This window comes from Vigna angularis, chromosome 4 (assembly GCF_016808095.1).
Source record: "Vigna angularis cultivar LongXiaoDou No.4 chromosome 4, ASM1680809v1, whole genome shotgun sequence".
NCBI classification, from domain to species: domain Eukaryota; kingdom Viridiplantae; phylum Streptophyta; class Magnoliopsida; order Fabales; family Fabaceae; genus Vigna; species Vigna angularis.
Genome location: NC_068973.1, coordinates 38,449,081 through 38,469,195, shown reverse-complemented (window position 1 = coordinate 38,469,195; position 20,115 = coordinate 38,449,081). Strand labels below are relative to the sequence as shown.

Here is a 20,115-nt window from a genome sequence, read left to right as displayed (position 1 = left end):
AATTGATGCAGATTTTGAAGTATATATATATATATATATATATATATATATATATATATATATATATATATATATATATATATATAATAGTGATGACCAAAATAAGATTTCAACACGTGTCAAGTATATAAAGGGACGCTATCAAACATTTTAAATAGTATGCCCAACACTTCATGGGACAATATTTAAACTTCAAAAGCATTTGGATCGAGGGTCCCTGGGTTCGGCGCTTGGCGAAGACATTGCCGCTCAATCAAGGCTTGGCGAGGACATTGCTACTCAATCAAGTCACGCTACCACTGATTCAATACTTTGTACAAGACAGACAAGTTATGCAAGTCTGTTAAACAAGCGTTACACTCTATTTGTTAAAAGGAGGAAAACATAATTGAATATCATCAGTACAATGCACATAATGCGGAGCTAAAATTCTAAGATATTTTTCTGCAATTACCAAATGTAATCTCTAATCACGAAGCTAACAGGGATCAGTTTTTTAACTAGCAAACCACTTTTTAAGTTGCTACGAGGTAATCAGCCTAATAAATAATTAGTTTACAAAAAACTACAAAGTCAGCACTTAAAATCAAGATTCCAAAACGATAAAACTTGGCCTTGTTAAAATAGGATGATGAATGGGTCGTCAAACCAAGTGTTAGTGATGTGACTAAACATTAAATGCAGCATCAGTGATTGACAGGGATACTGCATGGAACGTGTGCTATGCATAGTAGTAATAATAATGCACTTACAGTTTGGTTACTTTGAAGGTCTCCAATTGCGTACATGAAGTGAATTAATGGCCTAGCAGAACCCCCTCGAATCTAATGAGACCACATTACAGGGGCACTATATGTGGTTGGAATGCTAAATATTCAATACATAACCTTATATTTGATTTTGAAAAAAAATAAATAAAAACACCATTATCTAATTCTCTAGTCATTGCAGAAAATTTAATCACGTAGCAACTATATTTTAGCCGGATGATATGTCAATGAAGTAATGAGGAACTTTAGTAATCCTTTTCGAATACCTCGCATCCTTTCGGGTCCCAGGATAGTTGAACAGATCTAGTTTCTTCTTTCGTTTTTTATGGCCTCGTATGAAGTCAACACTTCCTTGAACTTCGCCTCAGCAGCCTCTGTGACATTTCCATACACACGGATATGTTATTTAATAATAATAATAATATTATTATTATGGCTTGAGGCAACACGATCGTATGCTCTGATAAATCAATACTTACGAATATTATCCTGGTTTTGATCAGGATGATACTCCTTTGCCTTAGTTCTAAATGCTGTCTGCAAAGATAAGAGGATATAAATGAAACGAAGACAGAATATCAAGAGACTGTAGATAATACAGGGCAGTGCCAACAATGGCAACATATTTGGCAAAAATTAAAACACGCTATAGGAAATCAACTGAGGACTAACTTATGACAATTTCGTAACTAAATATAGAATACTATGGTTTCATGGCAGGGCAATTGTTGGTAAACTGGAAGCAAGTCATGGCAGGGTTTTTAATTTTTTTGAAGCAATAAGCACAAATCATAGATGATTTCTATGTTCTAGTCACATGTTACATACCATAGAATCTGAAAGTAAAATAAGACAAGCACGTTTTTCTATAAAATCATAGTAAACCAGTAAAAGTCATATGCAAGGTATTGCGACAAAAAAGATTAGTTACCTTAATCTCAGCATCTGAATATGGTGCTTTTCTAAACCTGAGGTTCATGAAAACAATAATTCAATGACTAATCATGAATTTAAAACAAGCACGCTAACTTGTTATGTAAATATTGACACACTTGTACGTGATCTTTTAATATTTACAAAGTTGCACATTTACATTTAAAGCAAAATATGGAAACAACATTGCAACTAGTTGGGGAATTAGAAATTAATAACAGAGGTGGCTTTGTTGAATAATAAGAAGAATACGGTCAAATGGCAGAATCATTATAGAAACACCATTCCTTCTCCCAGAGCATGACGCTCCTCAAAAGATTCACTCTGTTGCAGAATGATTCGGAACTCCTACTCTAGAATACCTGATTCACCACCCCAAAATCTCTCTCAGAACTACCTATGCAACTATTCAGTTAACAACCTCTCCTCACATGGAACAGTCCCTTCCTCCTTTAGTAAACTCTCCATCTGTGGGTTTCTTGTCAGGTCTGGAAAATTATCCAATTGGGCCTGCTCCTCCTGATCTACCAGTATGACCAGCGGCATCACAAGTTGCTTGCATGTTGCAATTGTTAGTATGTGTCAAAATCATAAACTTGATTCTTGTTTAGCTTTGTAATTAAATGCTGGTAAACATTGTTGTCAAAAATCAATATCTTAAAGATAGGGAGGGGTTGAAAGATAGAATATCTTAACCACAATGCAAAAATAAACTTAAGCAACATGTACATATGCATTAAATAGCATAAATAAAGAAAATAACCTATAAATCCAATCACAGAATGTGAATTAAACTTAAAACTAAAAGTTCAAAAACTTAAAGATCCGATTTAATTCATAATTAGGCATAAGTTATAAACTCAATTTTATCATAGAAGATAGATTCAAACCATGTTCTCTTGAAATAGAGCAGAGCAGGATCAAAGAGACAAAAAGAAGGACAAAAGAAAGGCACAACAAAGACAAATCACGCAACAGGGGTGTGCACAAGTTGCTCAGAAGGGCAAACCCAACATCAGGGTACACAACAAAGTAAACTGAAGTCACAGGCACCCAACAACAAAGCCAAAAGATTTGAACTATAAATAACTGAGCAATTAGGGTTTTGAGTCAAAGAAGGGGAACGAGAAAATTAGGGCACTGGTCATGTGACTAGGAAGGAACTTTGAAATATACAAAATGGAGTGAAAATTGGATGAAAAGGTGCATTTTTCAAATCAGGTCCCAAAATCTGGCCTGGAATTCCACTAGAAATAGGGCTGGCCATCACACAATTGTACAGACAAGTTTGTGATCCTCACTGTTATCTCGCGGAGTCACAATCCAGTGACCAATTCACCTTGTATCTGGCTCCAAAGATCACAGGATCATTTTTGCAATCTTAATTGTGATGTTAACAAAAATGTTTCTTAGAGAGAGATTGTTTGTTGAATTCTGTGGTTGTATTTTATAAGGGACCCGTATAATATTTCTTCTTATCAGACATTTTCTTCCCCTCAAATCAATTCTCACTTGTTTCTTTTTTTGTTATTTCTATAGTACGAATAGCTATATTACATCCACAAGTGATGCAAGCAAAACCAGTTATATTTATCCCGAAACCAGATATTAAATTGACCAGTTATTCAACATTTTGTGAGTACCTGTCAAGACCCAAAATTGAGTAGTGATGTGATAATGCATAGTTTCCAGTCTCTCTTGGAGTTTCTCGATAATTGGTCCTCCGATCTCTAAAGGATGTATCAGTCTTCCAGTACCAATCATCTCTCTGGTAATGCTGATGATATGCACCATGACCGTTTTCCCTCCAGCTCTCGTAGCTTCTTTTATACTTGTTCCTTTCTCTGTTAAACACGCTTTGCATACGCCTTATTCGCTCCTTCAAAAGTGCATATGGACAATCATCAAGTGCTACAACTTAAAAAAACATTTTATAAGGATTAAAGTGTAATAGTGGGATTATCATGTCATTTATAGGGACTCGATCTTTAATAATAAGTTATATGTTTCTCAGGAAAATACTCTTTAATATTTCATATTTGATTTGATTCAATTATGTCTCATGTTAGAATTTCATATTCGATTAGGATTTTTTTATTTCAGTAAGATTTATGTAGTATTTTTTTATCATCTTTGACTTAAACACGTTATCAGTGCCTTATACCATTTAGATTGTTCATCATAGTTATAACAATGAGATTATTTTTTCCTCAAAAACTCATTAAATGTGAGTTCTTTGCCCTACAGAATTACTCCAGTCAGCCTTTGTTGAATCCCATCAGCTTAGGTTTATTGTTGTACATTACTTTGGCTTAAGCTAAGGTGCCTACAACCATCCAATCAAGCATTCATGCAATCTAAGCTTTGCATTTCTTTCTGGCTCATTATGAAGCATTAAAAATGATTTTTTTTCCAAAATATTGTGATTCAGCCTTCTGAAAAAAATATAGCACAACACACCATTCCATCTAAAATTTGAAAAATGCAATGCAAGGTTCATATAAAAACAATAAGAACAAAAGTATACAAGTAGCGAGCATAGCAACAAAAACTCACCACTCTTTCCATCTCCTCCTCGTACTCCTCTTGCAGTCGCTTATTGTGCCTCCTCCAAGCCTCTTCTTGAAATGATGTTCGGAACGACCCACTTCTGTGTCCTTTATGTGACTGTGTCCTCGTTAGCTACAACAAGAATTAACATGTTCAAAACACTACACTACCAGTTTCACCGAGAATTGAATCATCAAATTACAAGATACTTACCATAAACTGTGAAATAATACTAGTTGACAGAAAAGGGATAAATACAAGGTCTCGCATATCGAATGCATGTACAGGTCAAAAGACTAACAAAATTGCTTACAGACTCATTTGTCTCTAACTAATTGATACACGATAATAATCGAGAAGAGAAAAACCAAAGCCGTCCAGGTCTCCGACATGCAAATCATCCGAATAACATACAAAGAAAAACATATCCTAACAATTTTCGTACATCATACAAAAAAGTAAAACCGTCGATTACTAATAGGATCGCTCTAACAGATTTCTATGCGTTTAGCTCGTAACAATTTTTAATTCACTTTCCATACCTGAACATAGCACCAATCAACACTCCTCCGCAGCGGACCGACCTGCAAATTCGAAAGCAATTCTAATATTCGAAAGCTAAATTAAATAAAATCCGTATCTGTAATCCTCTTGAGCAAAACCTAAGATCGATTGAGAAAAACAAATTGAAGAAAAAGAATCACCGCAAAGGTAGTGAAGGTGGCGCCAATTAAGCCGAAGAGTAAAGCTCCCCAAATCCTCGCGTCTTTGTCTTTATCGTTCTCCGGGTCCTCCTTCATTGCAACACAGATAGCATTCGACGATTTCTATCACCACCGATTCCACGATTAAATGAACACACACCACATCCTTTGCAGCACTTTTCCTATCTTCGCTTTATTCGCAACTCCCCATTCGAAGTCGTTGCCAATTCACAAACACTCTCTCTCTGGTAAGATTTTTATTTGTTAATTAATAGTAATAAAATTGCGGTTAGTTATTACTATTACCGAGCCATAGGAAATTAAACATTTCTTATATTGGGCCGGTTTGAATAATAAAGAAAGTGGGCCAGTAGGAAGCCCATTATGAACCCATACCGTTGGATATTGTTTTCAGACCAACCAACCGACACTTGGTAAAACATAGCAACAGGAATATTAGTTTAGTTACATTCCCACGAACCCAGTCTCTGTTTTTGTCCTTTTTTTCTTTCTTTCTTAATCCATGCGCGTTGTGGAGGACAGACAGAATGCACGAAGTTCAGATCTAAGCTCTAATACCAATTTCATAGAGAAGGTTCAGTAACGCTGTTTTTGCTGGTAAGCACTAAGCAGAGAACATTGTTCGGATCCGTGTCCATCAATTAACTGAATAACCTTTAATATTTTTCTATTTTTGTTTTGATATATCTGCTACTTTTCCTTGCTTCCAACGGTCTAGTTCTTAGAATTATAGTCCTGGATGCGTTGGAGAAACGAAATGTTCAAACTAAAGTAAATTACTCATATTAGCTTTTGATGTTTAGATGGTGCGAATTATATGATATTGTGTCGTTATTTAACTCAGTGATCCATTTATTGAGATGTTCCTGCTGATTAATCTTGCAGAGTACTATATAACATTAACATCGTCGTGGTCATAACATAAACAATTGAATGATGTCGCGGAGACCTGTGAATCTGTCTCGGCGATTTGGAGACAGCGGAGGTGGATTGTTTTCATCGTCGAAATCAAAGACTTCGCCAGCTTTGTCGGTTGGGCTCATAATTTTGGTAGTGTATAGATTCAGATTATGATAAACACGTGGAGCTTACTTGTGCAGTTTTATTATATGGTGGAGATTTCTGATCACTTTTATGTTGGTAACTTCTGTAGGGAGGCTTGTTTCTCATTGGCTATGTTTACAAGGGCTCAGGTTTAATTCCAATTGTTTCTTACTTAAATTCAGATGCTATGATTTTATTCCTGTTTTACGAGCGTGCATTTATTTATTTTTCCTCCCTGTTGCTTTTTATAGGTGGATTTGGCAGCCGTTTGGAGTCTTTCAGCAGGCTTCAAGGTACCTTTCTTCCCTGACTCTTAAATGGTATTTGCTTTACTTTCTATTTTCTTAAGGCATTATACATATGAAGGTGGTATTTTGTTGGTATTGCATTAATTGTGCCTTGTTTGATTTTATTTTTTTCATTGGCGATTCTCCTTGTGGTTACTTCTTGATTGTGAGAAGTTTTATAACTCTTTTGTTTAGGAAAAATCCATGTCTCACTTACCTTGATGGAAAAATTCGACTAGGGCATTATAAAGGTCACTAGTGAAGTGAGGAGAAAAGATTAAATGAGTTTTATTCTTGTGAAAAGGGTGAGAAGGAAGAACATTGGAAGATGTTGTTAAGACAGATATGATGAATATTGTTTTTGAGAATTTGCTCTTTAGGAGAGTTTAATGATGGTGTCATTTGATTCATGTAGCCAACTAATGAGATTAGGCTTTTGTTGTCATTGTTTTATTAGCCTTTTGTAAGCTCAAAAACACAAGTAGCCGTTGTGCAGTTACTTGGTTTTATCTTTTCTTGTTTCCGGAAAGCAATATCCTGCCACTGGTTATGTACCCCTTATTATCTTTTTGATTGTAACTAAAACAATCTAGTTGGTTTTGTACTGGCCGTGCATTATGGCTATCTTCTGACTTGCGTAAATAGGATAAATGATATTGCACAAAATGAATGGACCGTTATATGTTTTTCCTACTGTGCCATTCACCGTGTTACTTCAGTGTTTTGCATCTTGTTAAGGAGCCTGGTTTTAAACTAATGGTGCTGTTCTGTGAGGAAAGACCAGTTTTTTGGTACTTCTGCAGTTCATAGACTAGTTCAGTAACATTCACTACACTGATTTCACGTGTATGGGAAATATCCATAAATCATGATAAAGGTTTCTGGAAAAAGAGTTCAGTTTTTGGAGTTGTTTAATAAATTGTGGTGTTGCTCTTAACTAAGAGCCATAACTTAGTTGCATCTCTATGAAAAATGTTTTTAATCATTTGAACATACAGATTGTTTAACTTCCAAATGTACTGTAATAACATGCAGATCTTCCAAATGCAGGTGACTCTTTGTGTACTGGAGAGGTCCCACGAGCAATTCCCATTTTGAAGAAAGCATATGGTGATAGCTTACACAAAGTTTTGCATGTTGGCCCTGATACGTGCTATGTGGTCTCTAAATTGCTAAAAGAGGAGGAAACTGAAGCCTGGGGTATAGAACCTTATGATATAGAGGATGCTGATGCTAATTGCAAAGCACTTATTCGCAAAGGCATTGTGCGTATGGCTGATATCAAGTTTCCTCTTCCATACAGGCCAAAAGCTTTCTCTCTTGTAATCATTTCCGATGCCCTTGATTTCTTATCTCCCAGATACCTTAACAAAACTCTTCCGGATTTGGCAAGGGTATCAACTGATGGAATAGTGATATTTACTGGTAAGTGCACTCAAAATTAGTGCCTAATCCCGTCTATATAAAAAAAAAAAAATCATTGAAAGGAGAGTCATGTAATCTAGCAATAATTCATGTAGTTTTATTATAGTAGCAAAATCACTAGAAGGAAATGAAAGTAGGGTAACGTTTCCAGGATTGCTATAGTTCGTAAGCTATATAGGAATTAACTTTTTGGTGTGTTGTATACAATGGCGTCAAGTATGACATTTGTGTATTGAGAGGAATTGTGTTTTAACCATACCCTTAAATTCTCTCTCACTGGATTTAAAATGAATCTGAGGCATTCTTTGGTTGAAAATTTAATATGGTAGTAAGATTTGAAGCTTTTTCTTGTGTTGGTTCTGATAGGTTGAAAGGTTATCCTAAGCTGCAATCAATAATCTTTTGAACCTCTGTCTGGCGTATTAGCATCTGATGATTTTGTGTGTAAATGTAGGTTTTCCAGATAATAAAAAGGCTAAGGGTGCAGACGTTTCTAAATATGGAAAAACGGTGAGTACATTTTACCTGGAGTAATCATATTTTTATTATCATTGCTTCATTATTATTGTGTGTAACACATATATAGATAATAAGGAGGCAATGATAGTATATATATATATATATATATATATATATATATATATATATATATATATATATATATATATATATACACACACACACATATATATATATATATACACACACATATATATATATATATACACATATATATACACACACACACACACACACACATATATATATATATATATATACACACACATATATACATATATACAAACAACATGAAAGAAAAAGAATTTACGGATTTGTTTTGCTTCAGGCTAAGATGAGGAGTTCATCCTGGTGGGTCCGGTATTTCCTTCAGATTAACTTAGAGGAGAATGATGCTGCTTCCAAGAAGTTTGCACAGGCTTCAACTAAGAGTTCATATATTCCAAATTGCCAGATATTCCACCTGAAGTCTCTCAATTGACTTTCACGATGATTGCATTTGAATTATTGAAGCTCCCAATGGTTGTTACCCGTGAGTTTCATCTAAAACGTTTTTTTTTCTATAAAAGGTAATTTAATTTATCAAATTTTAATTAATTTCTTAGTTGAATAGGTGATCTTAAATGCAATGGAAGTGATTATTGTACTTTAAAGGAACGTAACTATTTCATTGAGATATAGATTGAATCTCGTTACATACTTCGCTTTTTCTCTAGCTATATTATTTATAAACTATTCCTCGTATGAAATTAGGTATAGTCAAACCACTAGCTAATTTCTATATATTAGACCAGAAAACCAAAATGAAGTTATTTCTCTTTCTTGTTCTCCACTCCTGTTGTGAGCATATAGATTATGTATTCTAGTAATGAAAAGAGGTCATATCCTGTACTGTATTCTGTAACGTGTTATTTTCCTAATATCTGCGTATCAGTTACTGTTACAATTTTACTAAATCCAAATATTTAAATTGCTCTTATCATTTTCATGAGCAACAGTTGTATGACTAAATGTGATGAATGTTGAATTATTGGATTATTTATCCAGTGGTATCGATTCTATCATATCGTCATGCATAAAAGGTTTTCTTTTTTGTGCCTTTTTTTGCAACTGGAAAAGTAATTATTTGCAAATATACAAGGTGAATATAAACTTTTATATATTATGTTCATTTAATGAATAAACAACATATGTATTGTATATGTTCACATGTCTTTTAATAATGAGAATATATAATGTGATCTAATTGAATACATTTAATAATGAGAATATAGAATGTGATATAATTGAATACATGTTACTCTACTGGTTGACATGTATTGATCCAAACCTACTTGATCCTACTTTATCAGAACGAGATCATACCAATTATACTTTTAGTTACATTAATATATAAATTAAACCAAAAAATTTACAATTAATAATACATTTTATGATATACATTAATAACGTTCTAATATTAACATATTGATTATCTTCTAAGATACTCAACTAACTGTCAGTGTTATTTACAAACATAATCTCTATTCAAATTGGAAAGAATGTTTATCTTAGAGAAAACTATTACCTAGTGTTTGAAGTTAAAAATGTTTAGAATTAAAAGTGATTGGAATTGAGAGTATAATTAACTCAAATAATATACAAATCCACAAATGTATTTTAAGCTCAAAATTGTAGACAGCTTATTTTTTTCAACCTTAAAAAACGAGGAATAATTATTTTCAGAATAAATCAAGTATCAACGACGTGTTTCTTGGTTTTACTCTAATATGACACAGTTTAATGACTTTATTAATCAAGAAATATAATACTCATTGTAAAAACTATCTTTTATTGTAAAAATGATTTATATTTTATAGTTTAATTATTAATTTATTATAAATAAGTAACGCATTTATTTACACTACTACAATATAATATACTTGTCGTTTACTTTATTTCTAAATTAGACACTCTTTCTGTCAATTATAATACATTTCTGTATTAATGTCTCACTGCTGACGTGTATATTAAAGTTTTTGCTCCTCATAAAGTAACATACGTTGACATCCATGAGCAGTTATAATTTAGTCTAACATGTTCGAATGGAGTGGATCATTACAAAGGGTGGAGTGAAGGCCATCATCCATAAGAACAACTATTTGTTAAAAAGTTAGTGAGTGGGAAATGGAGTACAAGTGGCAAGATGAGCGACGCTGCAGAAGAGGGTCAGAAGAAGGTGCATTCCATGTCTGCCAATTGCAAATCATTACTAATTTTTTCCCCCAAACACCAAAACCAGTAATCCCTGTTGCCTTCAAAAGTTGTTGCGACTGCTCAACTTCAGAATCTGCAGTGCCCTCTTATCTTACCATGTCGGGAATCTTGGTTCCTCCATGTCACTTTAAGTCCATATTTATAAAATATAAAACATTTAAATGAAAGTCAACGTTACTAATTTGGTAATCAATTAATAGATAAATGATGTATATTTTGAAATTAAAATGATAAAATTTGTATAAGTGTAAAAATTTAGTGGTAAGAGATGCTACTAAACCTAAATCCTATATAATTTAAATATATGCTTATACTATAAATCGGAATTGACAATTTTCAAAAGAAACAACCAATTAATAATTTTCTCTATTTATATCAAAATTATTAATCTTCTTAATATAAATATAACAAAAAGAAAAGCATCTTTTGGCTTTATGCTAAAGTTGGGTAATCTAACTTTCCAAAACTCATCGATCATGATGATACATCTTTGATGACAAGTAAAATAGTTTCATAAATAATTAACTTTAAAATTTGATGCAGCAATTTCCATTTTAAAATTCAATTATTCAGTTTCTTTGCTTCAATTTGTCTTCCACCTGCATTCACCCAAACCTCTTTACACAATAGTAAAGGGAAAAGGTGACATACAAATCATGAGCACAGTAGACAATCTTGCAGCAACTACAACAAACTTCAATAGCTTTACACATATTATGAACAAGCATTCAACTACAAAACTAGTCTAATTCAGGTGCAGATGACATAATTGTGCACAGTATTATTAAATTTTATCATTAAAATCATCAAATTCTTACTACTTTTAAATAAAATTTAAATTTGTTAAGACAAAATTGTCTAGGAGCATTTTATTTTGAAGTTTAACAAAAACATCTAACAAATTAGTGTCTATAAAAATACCTCTCTAGAATAACGAACTAAACGCAATATATAATGTTAAACAATATCCTGAACACAATGTCTATCATAAACGCTAAAGAGAATAGTCTAACATAAAAGCAATAGGTTGCTCTAAACGTAATGATTTGATAAACATACTACACTAAATGCTATAATACAAGGACTAAGCTAAACGCTACAATGTAACAGTTTAAATCCAAATGTATGATTGGTACTTATTTGTCTGTGTTGTGTCTCTTTATCTGTGCAAATCATATAAGGACAAATGTTATTCAAATGTTCTACGCTAGTTTAGAAGAACATTCTAGAAATCTTTCTTCAATGTTGTGTCTGTCCAATCCATACAAGTAGCACAATTGTCTTGATCTAACATTTTATTTGTCTGTTGTGTTGTTTCTCTTTGTATGTGCAAATCATATAAGGACAAATGCTATTCAAATGTTCTACACCAGTTTAGAAGAACATTCTAGAAATGTTTCTTCAATTCTATGCCTGCCCAATCCATACAAGCAGCACAATTGTCTTGATCTAACCTCATACTAAAAAGGCTACACTACCTACGACAAAGTCAATGTTTCTAAGTAACTAATCTTTTTTTAAGCTACCTATATCAAGAAAACCGCATGAATAGAAGACCAACAACTATACAAGTTTTCATATAAACTTTTTATTGACTTAAACTCTCTAAGAGAGCTTCTCAATCTGGACTTGTTTTTAAAAACACTTGCTGTTTTTGAATAATCAAAAGTGATTTAAAACACTTGGTTGTTTAAAAACGACTACCATATCTTTTTTATTGGTTTTGATGAATTAATTAATTATTTTTAAATAAAAACAAAAAATAATGTTCAATTATTTGGAGTCACTGGATCAAGATAAGTCTAAAATAATATTAGTGTTATAATGATGCTAGTAGAAAACTACAATGATGGAATACAAGGAGTAAAGACACTGATGCATCTTAAACTAAGAAACAGCTGGCTTTCCTTTTTCTCCTCTATCATCAGGTAAGGTAATGCAAAGTAGTCTAAATATTTAAACAGGCTCACATATTGAAGATTACACACCTTTATCAATCATTAGGGACATGATTAATAATGAGTTATGGAAAGGGGCGTCTTAAATATCATTTACATGAAGCTATTCAAAGCAAGATAAGGAGATAAAACCTCTATGTGCTAGGTTTATCTGGCAAACGTTTCAGATCCATTTCAACTTGGTGGATTGTCCATTGCATGTTCTCCAATTTCTGCACAATGCACCAACATATGAAACTTGAAAATAAAAAAATAAAAAAAACAGACGTAGGAAATTGAAATGATGAGTTTTTTATATCATCATATTTCTTCGTTTTTGTCATCACAAACAAGGAAAGTTTCAGGGACAAACCGAATATAAATACTAGAGAGAATTGAATAGAAGTTGGTTGACATATCTATTTGTTAATAAATATTTGATAGAAAACTAGAAGCCGTTGACAGAAGCAGTCAACAAGTCTTTTAAACAAAGTTTGGGGTTCGATCTTCAGTTACAATACAATATTTAGTTACAACTTAGAAATGGACAGGCTTGGTGGGAAAGGATAGTTGGATGTCAACCAGAAGCCCCAAGTAACTCTCTTAGTTACAACAACAAATATATTTGGTAGAAATGAGGTAAATCTTTGAGCTAAACTGGTATTACCTGCACAATGTCATGGTACTGCCTTGCAATATTATCAAAGTGAGGATCAACACCCTGGTACTCGAGCATCCGGGTAACCTGGTTTAAAGGTAAGAATATAACTAGCAGACATGATGAAGTATTGGAGTAGAGGAGGAAAAGACAATCACAATGAGACCAAAAATAAATTGAAAATCTGCTGTGATAAACTTATCTATAAGTACCAATAAGAAAGATAACAAAAATGTAAAATAAATTAAATTTCTCTTTTAATTTATAATCAATTTTTACATTTCAACTTTTACAAAAGCTCTCTAATCTCTCACATTTAATACGATTAAGGTGCATAAATTGATTTTAAGTTGTAAAAGTTTGGTTTATGAAAAAAAGAATATCTAAACAAGGTCTTGATACTAGAAGGAAAACTACTGAGTAGTACAAACCACTAACCAAAACTATGTTATATAACTATTTCACAGATGAAACAAAAATTAGATCCGGGGTACTGGTTAAGATACTGACAGTCAACCCTTGGCACAGACTCCACATTTCAAAATTCCACAGTAACAACACTCTACTATAATTTTCTTAGGTTTCTGTAACAAAGAATTCACACTTTTATGATGTAGATGATAGTATTACTTCACAATTTTCTCCTTCAAGTACATGTTTCAATCTCCTTCAAATGCATGTTTCAATTCCTCATTCCCTTATTCTGTTCTGGAGTTGCAACATCCATCAAAATACTTTAATCTCATTCACATTATAATAAGTAACAAATATTTCTTGTTCAATTAAAACAGTCACAACAATGAGGAGACTTGAGAATATTGTATAAAAAATGATAAGGTATTTAAGATTTGAATTTGAACAGATGTGCTATAATTTGCCCGTTAAAAGTTCTCTGATCCCACAACACTAGAAAAGAAAATAACTAGACTGAAAAGGCATCAATACATTATTTTCAATGCATAAGAAATCACAAGATGCTCTCAACACGGATGGCATTTTCTGAGCTAATTTGACAAATTTACCTAACTTCATCACATTAACATTTTTTTTTCCTGGTGAAGAACTCAATTCATGGTAAGAAATTACATAGAACTAAGTCGATGCCTACTAAATTAGGTTAGTTCTAACTAAAATATGCACGAGGACACAGGAACATACCGCTTTGTTATATGCAATAGAAGCTTCTTCTGTTGCCTCAACAAGATATTTCCTAACATTGAAAAACAAAAAATGGTGTATTTAAAATAAAGAGTGCTCATAGACTTGTAAAGATTTTATTCATACCTTATCTTATGAAGGGCAGGTATGGATTCCTTAGTGTAAGTTTCAAGCAGGAGAACGTGTTCCAGAACCCTGACAAGAAATTGGTAATATCAGAATTATAACAGAGCCTGACAAAATTAACATATCATTGCTAAGATCTGGACTTAAATCAGACTACCATTATGAACAAACTTAGACAAATCATGTTTCTCTCTGACTCAGGGTGGAGGTAGAAAAATGTTACAAATAACATATGAAAATAGAAATACTATTATCTCAATTTAAAACGAATTAATTTCAAGAATTATGCCTTGAGTTTCAGACTCAACATCCTATCGTTTAGTCTCAACTGCCTCCAATTCTTTTTGCACTTTTTTCCCTTTATCCTCACTAAAATATAACCATTGTACAATTCAACAAATCTACTGTGATGTATTTTTGCAACCAACCATCCTGCTAACAGAAAAATTATATACTATAGAAGACATTCTCTAGATGAACCCATCTATCTTACATTGTCTAGATGTTAATATATATATATATATATATATATATATATATATATATATATATATATATATATATATATATATATATAGTTTAATTTCTTTTTTTTAATTACCTTGACCCATAAATAGAAGCAAAGTTTTGCATCTAACTGGTGTACAAGAAACACCCTCTTTGGAATTTAAAACACGGTCTATTACACACAAAAGCAAAATTATTTTTACCAAATCATCTCATACGAGACTTTCTATTATCAATTATTAGATTTATCATCTCATTTCTAGTTACTTCAAATTTCAGTATATTTCTGGTGAAGAACAATGAAAATACATAGGTATCAGATAAGAAACTAACCTCAATTTAGCATTCATGGTCTCACATCTTTTACAGAGCCAAGTCTTTTGCAGGTCATCCTACAAGTACAGAGGATTAGTCAAGATATGTGTTTAGCAATCAATACAGTGGAATTCATTAAATGAATACTGACGTATTTGTGTTGATGCTCCAACTTCAAATCTTTGACAAGTTTAATAAGCACTGCAAGTATCTGCTCCAAGACCTATTTAAGCATAATGACATTCAGAATCTACATGCCACCATAAACATGTTACCAAAAATGAAATACAACTTGTAATGCATAATACACCACACAAGTAAATTCTTTATCTCTCTGACAGGCACACAGATTTAATATGGGAGTTTCAGAGAATGTTTGCGTCCACAAAAAGATGGTTCTTGTACTAAATGTTTGTGCACGTACATTGTAATATTCAGTAAACTTTCTATCTGCAGAATATAGGTCATCAAGCAGTGCTGTTTCCCCTCTTTCGATCTCCTCAATCAACAATTTCACCCTGGTAAAGTAACGGGAAAAATAAAAGCAAGAAACTTTAGTTTACAGTTATTTTTCTAGGACGGGACTCACAAGTACCATTTCAAATATTTGCTGTTTGCACAGCATATACATGCAACAGCAAATGAGATAGATCCTTCACCTAGAATTCAAAATAAAATGATATTTTTTGAAAGAAAAGAAAAAAAAATTCTCCGTCCTGCTGAGAAAAGAAACCAAAATCAAATAAACCTTTGTTGTTACAATCACTAAAATTAAAGCAAATTCTTATCAGGCTCTTTCATCATTATACTAATCTAAAATTGGATGAATACAGATCTGACCTCATCCAACAACTTTAACATAAATACTGACGTGATTTTGTGGGTCAGTAAATTATTGTTGACTATATGTCATAAAACTTACAAGTCTCATCTTGTGAGAGTTGAGACAAGACTAAAACTGGATAGCCATATAGGCCATAACTTCTCATGTAAGTGAATACGTTGCCAAAAAAAGAAAAGAATTAGACTACTCAAATGAACATAAACCTTTCCGGAAGCCGAGAACTTGAACTTTGACTTGCAGACGATGAAGAATCTGAAACAATAAATGAGGAAATGAGGAATCAGCCAGCACATAAAATCAAAATGGTAACCAAGGAAAATCAGCAATTCTCCAACCACAACTCCATATATAAGTAATATGCAGATCACAGTTACCATTATCATCCAATACAAAGGCGTCTGATAATTTTTCACATTTCATTTGCAAGCGAGCATCTACCTCCCGTGAACAGGCAAGCGATATTCAGTCATATCCTAAGGATATTGTTAACGTGTCAATAATGAAAAGCATAACACTTAATCACAAAAAAAAACATAATCTACCACAGAAAGAGCATTCTTAGCTGACTTTCATATGCAATTACATAGTATACCACAGATAACGGTGTTTTCTGGCACTGAGTTTGCCACAAATAAGCAGGCGTAATTCCCAAAAACCGATTTGGAACACCACCAACACCAGGCTCCACTGGATCCGAAGCAACAAGAGCTGAATTAGTCCCACTAACAGAGCTGTTTGGAGTGTTATAATTAGAAGAGTTGACCCCACTAACAGTACTGTCAAGGGAGCTTCGAGACACAACACTTAGCTTTTCAATATCCTCATCATGAACTTCCCCATCTTTGGAGATAAGAGGTAGTCTCCATCGTTGAGCTGCTTCAGCAACAACCATTTGATGCTCTAGAGTCTGATAAACCTGACAACATATACACATGTAAAGTTTGTTTAAATCAATAAAGACCAATGTGCCAAAAAATTAAAAACATATAAACAAAAAATGCCAAGACTAGAGTATCCAAGACCAAAAATCAACAACATTCTCACATACTTGTTCATGAATCAAACATACTTTTCAGAAACAACAATTCAAAACCTGAAGAGTGTTCCTCAACCCAAGCTGTGGATAAAGGTTGCCTACAGAAACGGCTTGCTGATACTCTTCCACCATTGCAATAGCCTCAGAATATATCGCCTGCAACCAGATCCCCATATGAGAAATACAAATCACAAAGTACAAAGGTCATTAAAAATATTAGTAAGGAGAGTAGATCGCATGATTTTCAGTCCTTCAAAGAGTGCGAAGACCAAGAAATAAATTGGAAGTTGATAGGAAGTATCTTATGGCAAATTATATTTTTGAAGTTTTGTTCTTTAACCAAACTGAATAACATCATGTCATACATACAAGTAGCAAATCTCACCAAGCGTGATAAAATAAAATTGTTATTGTTGTAGCAAGAAAACAATCACACTATAATTAACCAACACGTTCCAGTGATACCGAAAACTGCAATCTTACCCCCAAAATATCACAATTCTTAGTTCAAATATTACATACCATTTTAGCAAATCTCTATTTTAAACTTAGATGCAGTACCTTGGTTGGCGTTTTCAATGTTATACAATCAGAATTGAGGTTTCATCTTAGTAGTCCGCGTAATCTTTTAAACAAGCCATATTCCACTTATTACCGAAGTACAATCCTAATTCTGATTAAATAACAACACAAGCAGCACCTAAAAAGTATTGTATATAAGTTTTATCCTTTCAACAAACACATACTATACACTCATTATATAAATAAAGCTTTACCATGGCTTCCAGGTAACGCAGTCTTTCCCTGCACATCTCCTCTCTGGCCTGCAAAATAACACAAAAGGATCAATATCCAATTAAATTTTATTCAACTTCTGAGAAATTTGACAAAACGGGTAAAAGAGTACAAATTTTGAAAAGAAGAACGGAGGAGTCATATGGCAACTGTAGTGGGACATTTTACAAACACAGAGAGATCAGAATGGGGTGAGAGAGATACGAGTTGGAGATCGTTGAATAGAGGCTTGGAGATGAGAGATCCATCGGGAGCGAAGCAGTGGCGCTCCAGCTGATCAACCACCTGCGCCACGTCGCCGGGGAGGTTCTGGCCGTGCAAACCCTTCATGATGGCCGTGCAAATCCTAGAATGGAGAATGAGCCCTAATCTGGACCGTTTAATCGGTGGAAACGAAAGATTGATCGGTGGAAATGCGTTTAATCGGTGCAAAAGTAGGTTTAATCGGTTGAAAATGAAGAAAATGGTGAAATACGAAGGAAATCCTAGCGGAATAGGTTGTAAGGTTCGGTGAGGTAGGAAAATGGAGAAGAAGATGTTTGAATGTTGAGAAAAATGGAAGATATGGATCTAAAATGATGATAGCGAAACCTGAAATGGAGTTGTGGCTGCTGCTCTCTCGAGAAGATGACGAGTCGAAGAAGACGAAGCTCCATCTTCAAATCATGCTAATTAAAACCTACAATCCATCTAATTACTTCATTAAGGCCAAAGAAACTCTAAAACAAACTGAACGACTATACCTGCACCACTTTTTAGGGTTAAAAATTCCGATGAAATACTAAAATATGTTATTTAACTTAACGTTTGATCATAGTCAGAGAAAAACGAGATTTGTATTATGTTAGTGAAGAAAAAATAATTTATTTGATTAAATAAAAAGTCATGAAGGAGTATATTCTAAATTAGGATTTAATACATTTTAATTTTTTCCTTTTAAAAATAATAATTTATTGATTTATATTGATACTACCATAAAATCTTTAAATAATTAATTTTTAGAAATAAAAAATAATTAACTATATTGACTAACTTATATATTAATTTATCACCTTAAAATTATTAGTCTCCAAAATAGTTACTATTATTGTTAATAATAATTAATTTAGACATTAATTACCTTTATTTATAGTTAAAATATTAATTATTAATTTAAAATATGTTTAATCATTAATTATAATATTTTATTTATATTAGTGACTATTTAGAGATTAGTGAGTAATTATTTTTTGTGTCTAAAATTAATTATTTAAATATATTTTTTACTCTAATCAAATGATACACTCTTCTTTTCATCTTTTAAAAAAATGATAGTGATTATGACAACAAATAACGGGTTGTTTGCGGTGTACTGCTGTAAACAGTGGGTTAATAATACATAAATAAATAAAGCACCTAATTTTTCTCTTTATATAATTTTAAATAAAATTTCAAGATTTTAGATTTTTTATTGATTGATTTTATCATCGAGAATTTTATTGTATTTGATTTGTTTTTTCTTTAGTAAAGGAAACAAGTTAATGAATTTCTACCAAAAAAATAATTTAAATGGCCACTGAGCAATGATACGTAGTAGTCTCAAAATGTAAAGGAATGATGCTCATAAGTCATGTTACAAGTCGTGTCCGTCCCTAACAAGTGGCTGTAATATATATATTAAAAGCTTAATTAGTCACCTTTTAATGATATAAATATGCCATCTAAATAGTTGAAGAAGGTTACGTGTATTATCTATCTCTGATATCTCTTCATTATGAAAACACTTGGTTTGAACGTGATTATAGATAGATTTAGTGTATTTTGGATAAGTTTTGACAACATTAATTTTCAACGAAACTGGTTTCTGGATGAGTTTTGATGACGATAAATATGAGTATGATGAATGTATAAGTAGAAAGGTTAGAGTTAAATAAAGTTTAAGGTAAAAATAGTATAATGAATATATAAGTAGAGAGAGATGGTTAGGAATCAATGTACGTGGAAAGTCTCACATAGATGATAATAATGATAAGTAAAAAATTCATAAACCTATTAATTGAGAGATTGTTAGTATTTAGTATCAGTTTAAAGCGTGTATCTATTCTTGAAGAATAATAAATGAATAAAGAATTTATCACATTATAATTCCTGGTATGATTTTAAGAACATGGTAAAACTCATTTATTATGAGTAATTTTTATAAAACTAATTTAAATCTTTCTAATATAAAATAAAATTAATGAGTTGATTT

General features: G+C 32.5%; 2 protein-coding genes and 1 pseudogene across 6 annotated transcripts; 1 reads left to right on the top strand and 2 right to left on the bottom strand.

The window, feature by feature from the left end:
• Positions 1-124: 124 nt before the first annotated feature.
• On the bottom strand, positions 125-5,222 carry LOC108331950 (uncharacterized). Of its 4 annotated transcripts, none has more exons than XM_052875895.1 (8): positions 4,958-5,219; positions 4,796-4,837; positions 4,260-4,385; positions 3,347-3,582; positions 1,702-1,738; positions 1,250-1,307; positions 1,037-1,144; positions 125-340 (listed from the first exon to the last, which is right to left on the bottom strand). In XM_052875895.1, the coding sequence occupies exons 1-7, from the start codon at positions 5,051-5,053 to the stop codon at positions 1,074-1,076; spliced, it is 666 nt and encodes a 221-aa protein (XP_052731855.1). In that variant the 5' UTR covers positions 5,054-5,219; the 3' UTR covers positions 125-340; positions 1,037-1,073. The 4 variants fall into 4 exon arrangements, with proteins under 4 accessions (XP_052731855.1, XP_052731857.1, XP_052731854.1 ...); XM_052875897.1 differs by having other exon boundaries at positions 125-310; XM_052875894.1 differs by lacking the exon at positions 125-340 and having other exon boundaries at positions 593-1,144.
• Positions 5,223-5,393: 171 nt separating this feature from the next.
• On the top strand, positions 5,394-8,952 carry LOC108330681 (probable pectin methylesterase CGR3). Of its 2 annotated transcripts, none has more exons than XM_017565190.2 (7): positions 5,394-5,575; positions 5,864-6,028; positions 6,132-6,171; positions 6,274-6,315; positions 7,345-7,734; positions 8,189-8,244; positions 8,582-8,952. In XM_017565190.2, exons 2-7 carry the CDS (start codon positions 5,912-5,914, stop codon positions 8,732-8,734), a joined length of 798 nt encoding a protein of 265 aa, XP_017420679.1. In that variant the 5' UTR covers positions 5,394-5,575; positions 5,864-5,911; the 3' UTR covers positions 8,735-8,952. The 2 variants fall into 2 exon arrangements, with proteins under 2 accessions (XP_017420679.1, XP_017420681.1); XM_017565192.2 differs by having other exon boundaries at positions 5,396-5,575; positions 7,360-7,734.
• A 1,304-nt stretch (positions 8,953-10,256) lies between these two features.
• On the bottom strand, positions 10,257-18,677 carry LOC108331985 (AUGMIN subunit 4-like; annotated as a pseudogene).
• Between the last annotated feature and the right edge of the window lie 1,438 nt (positions 18,678-20,115).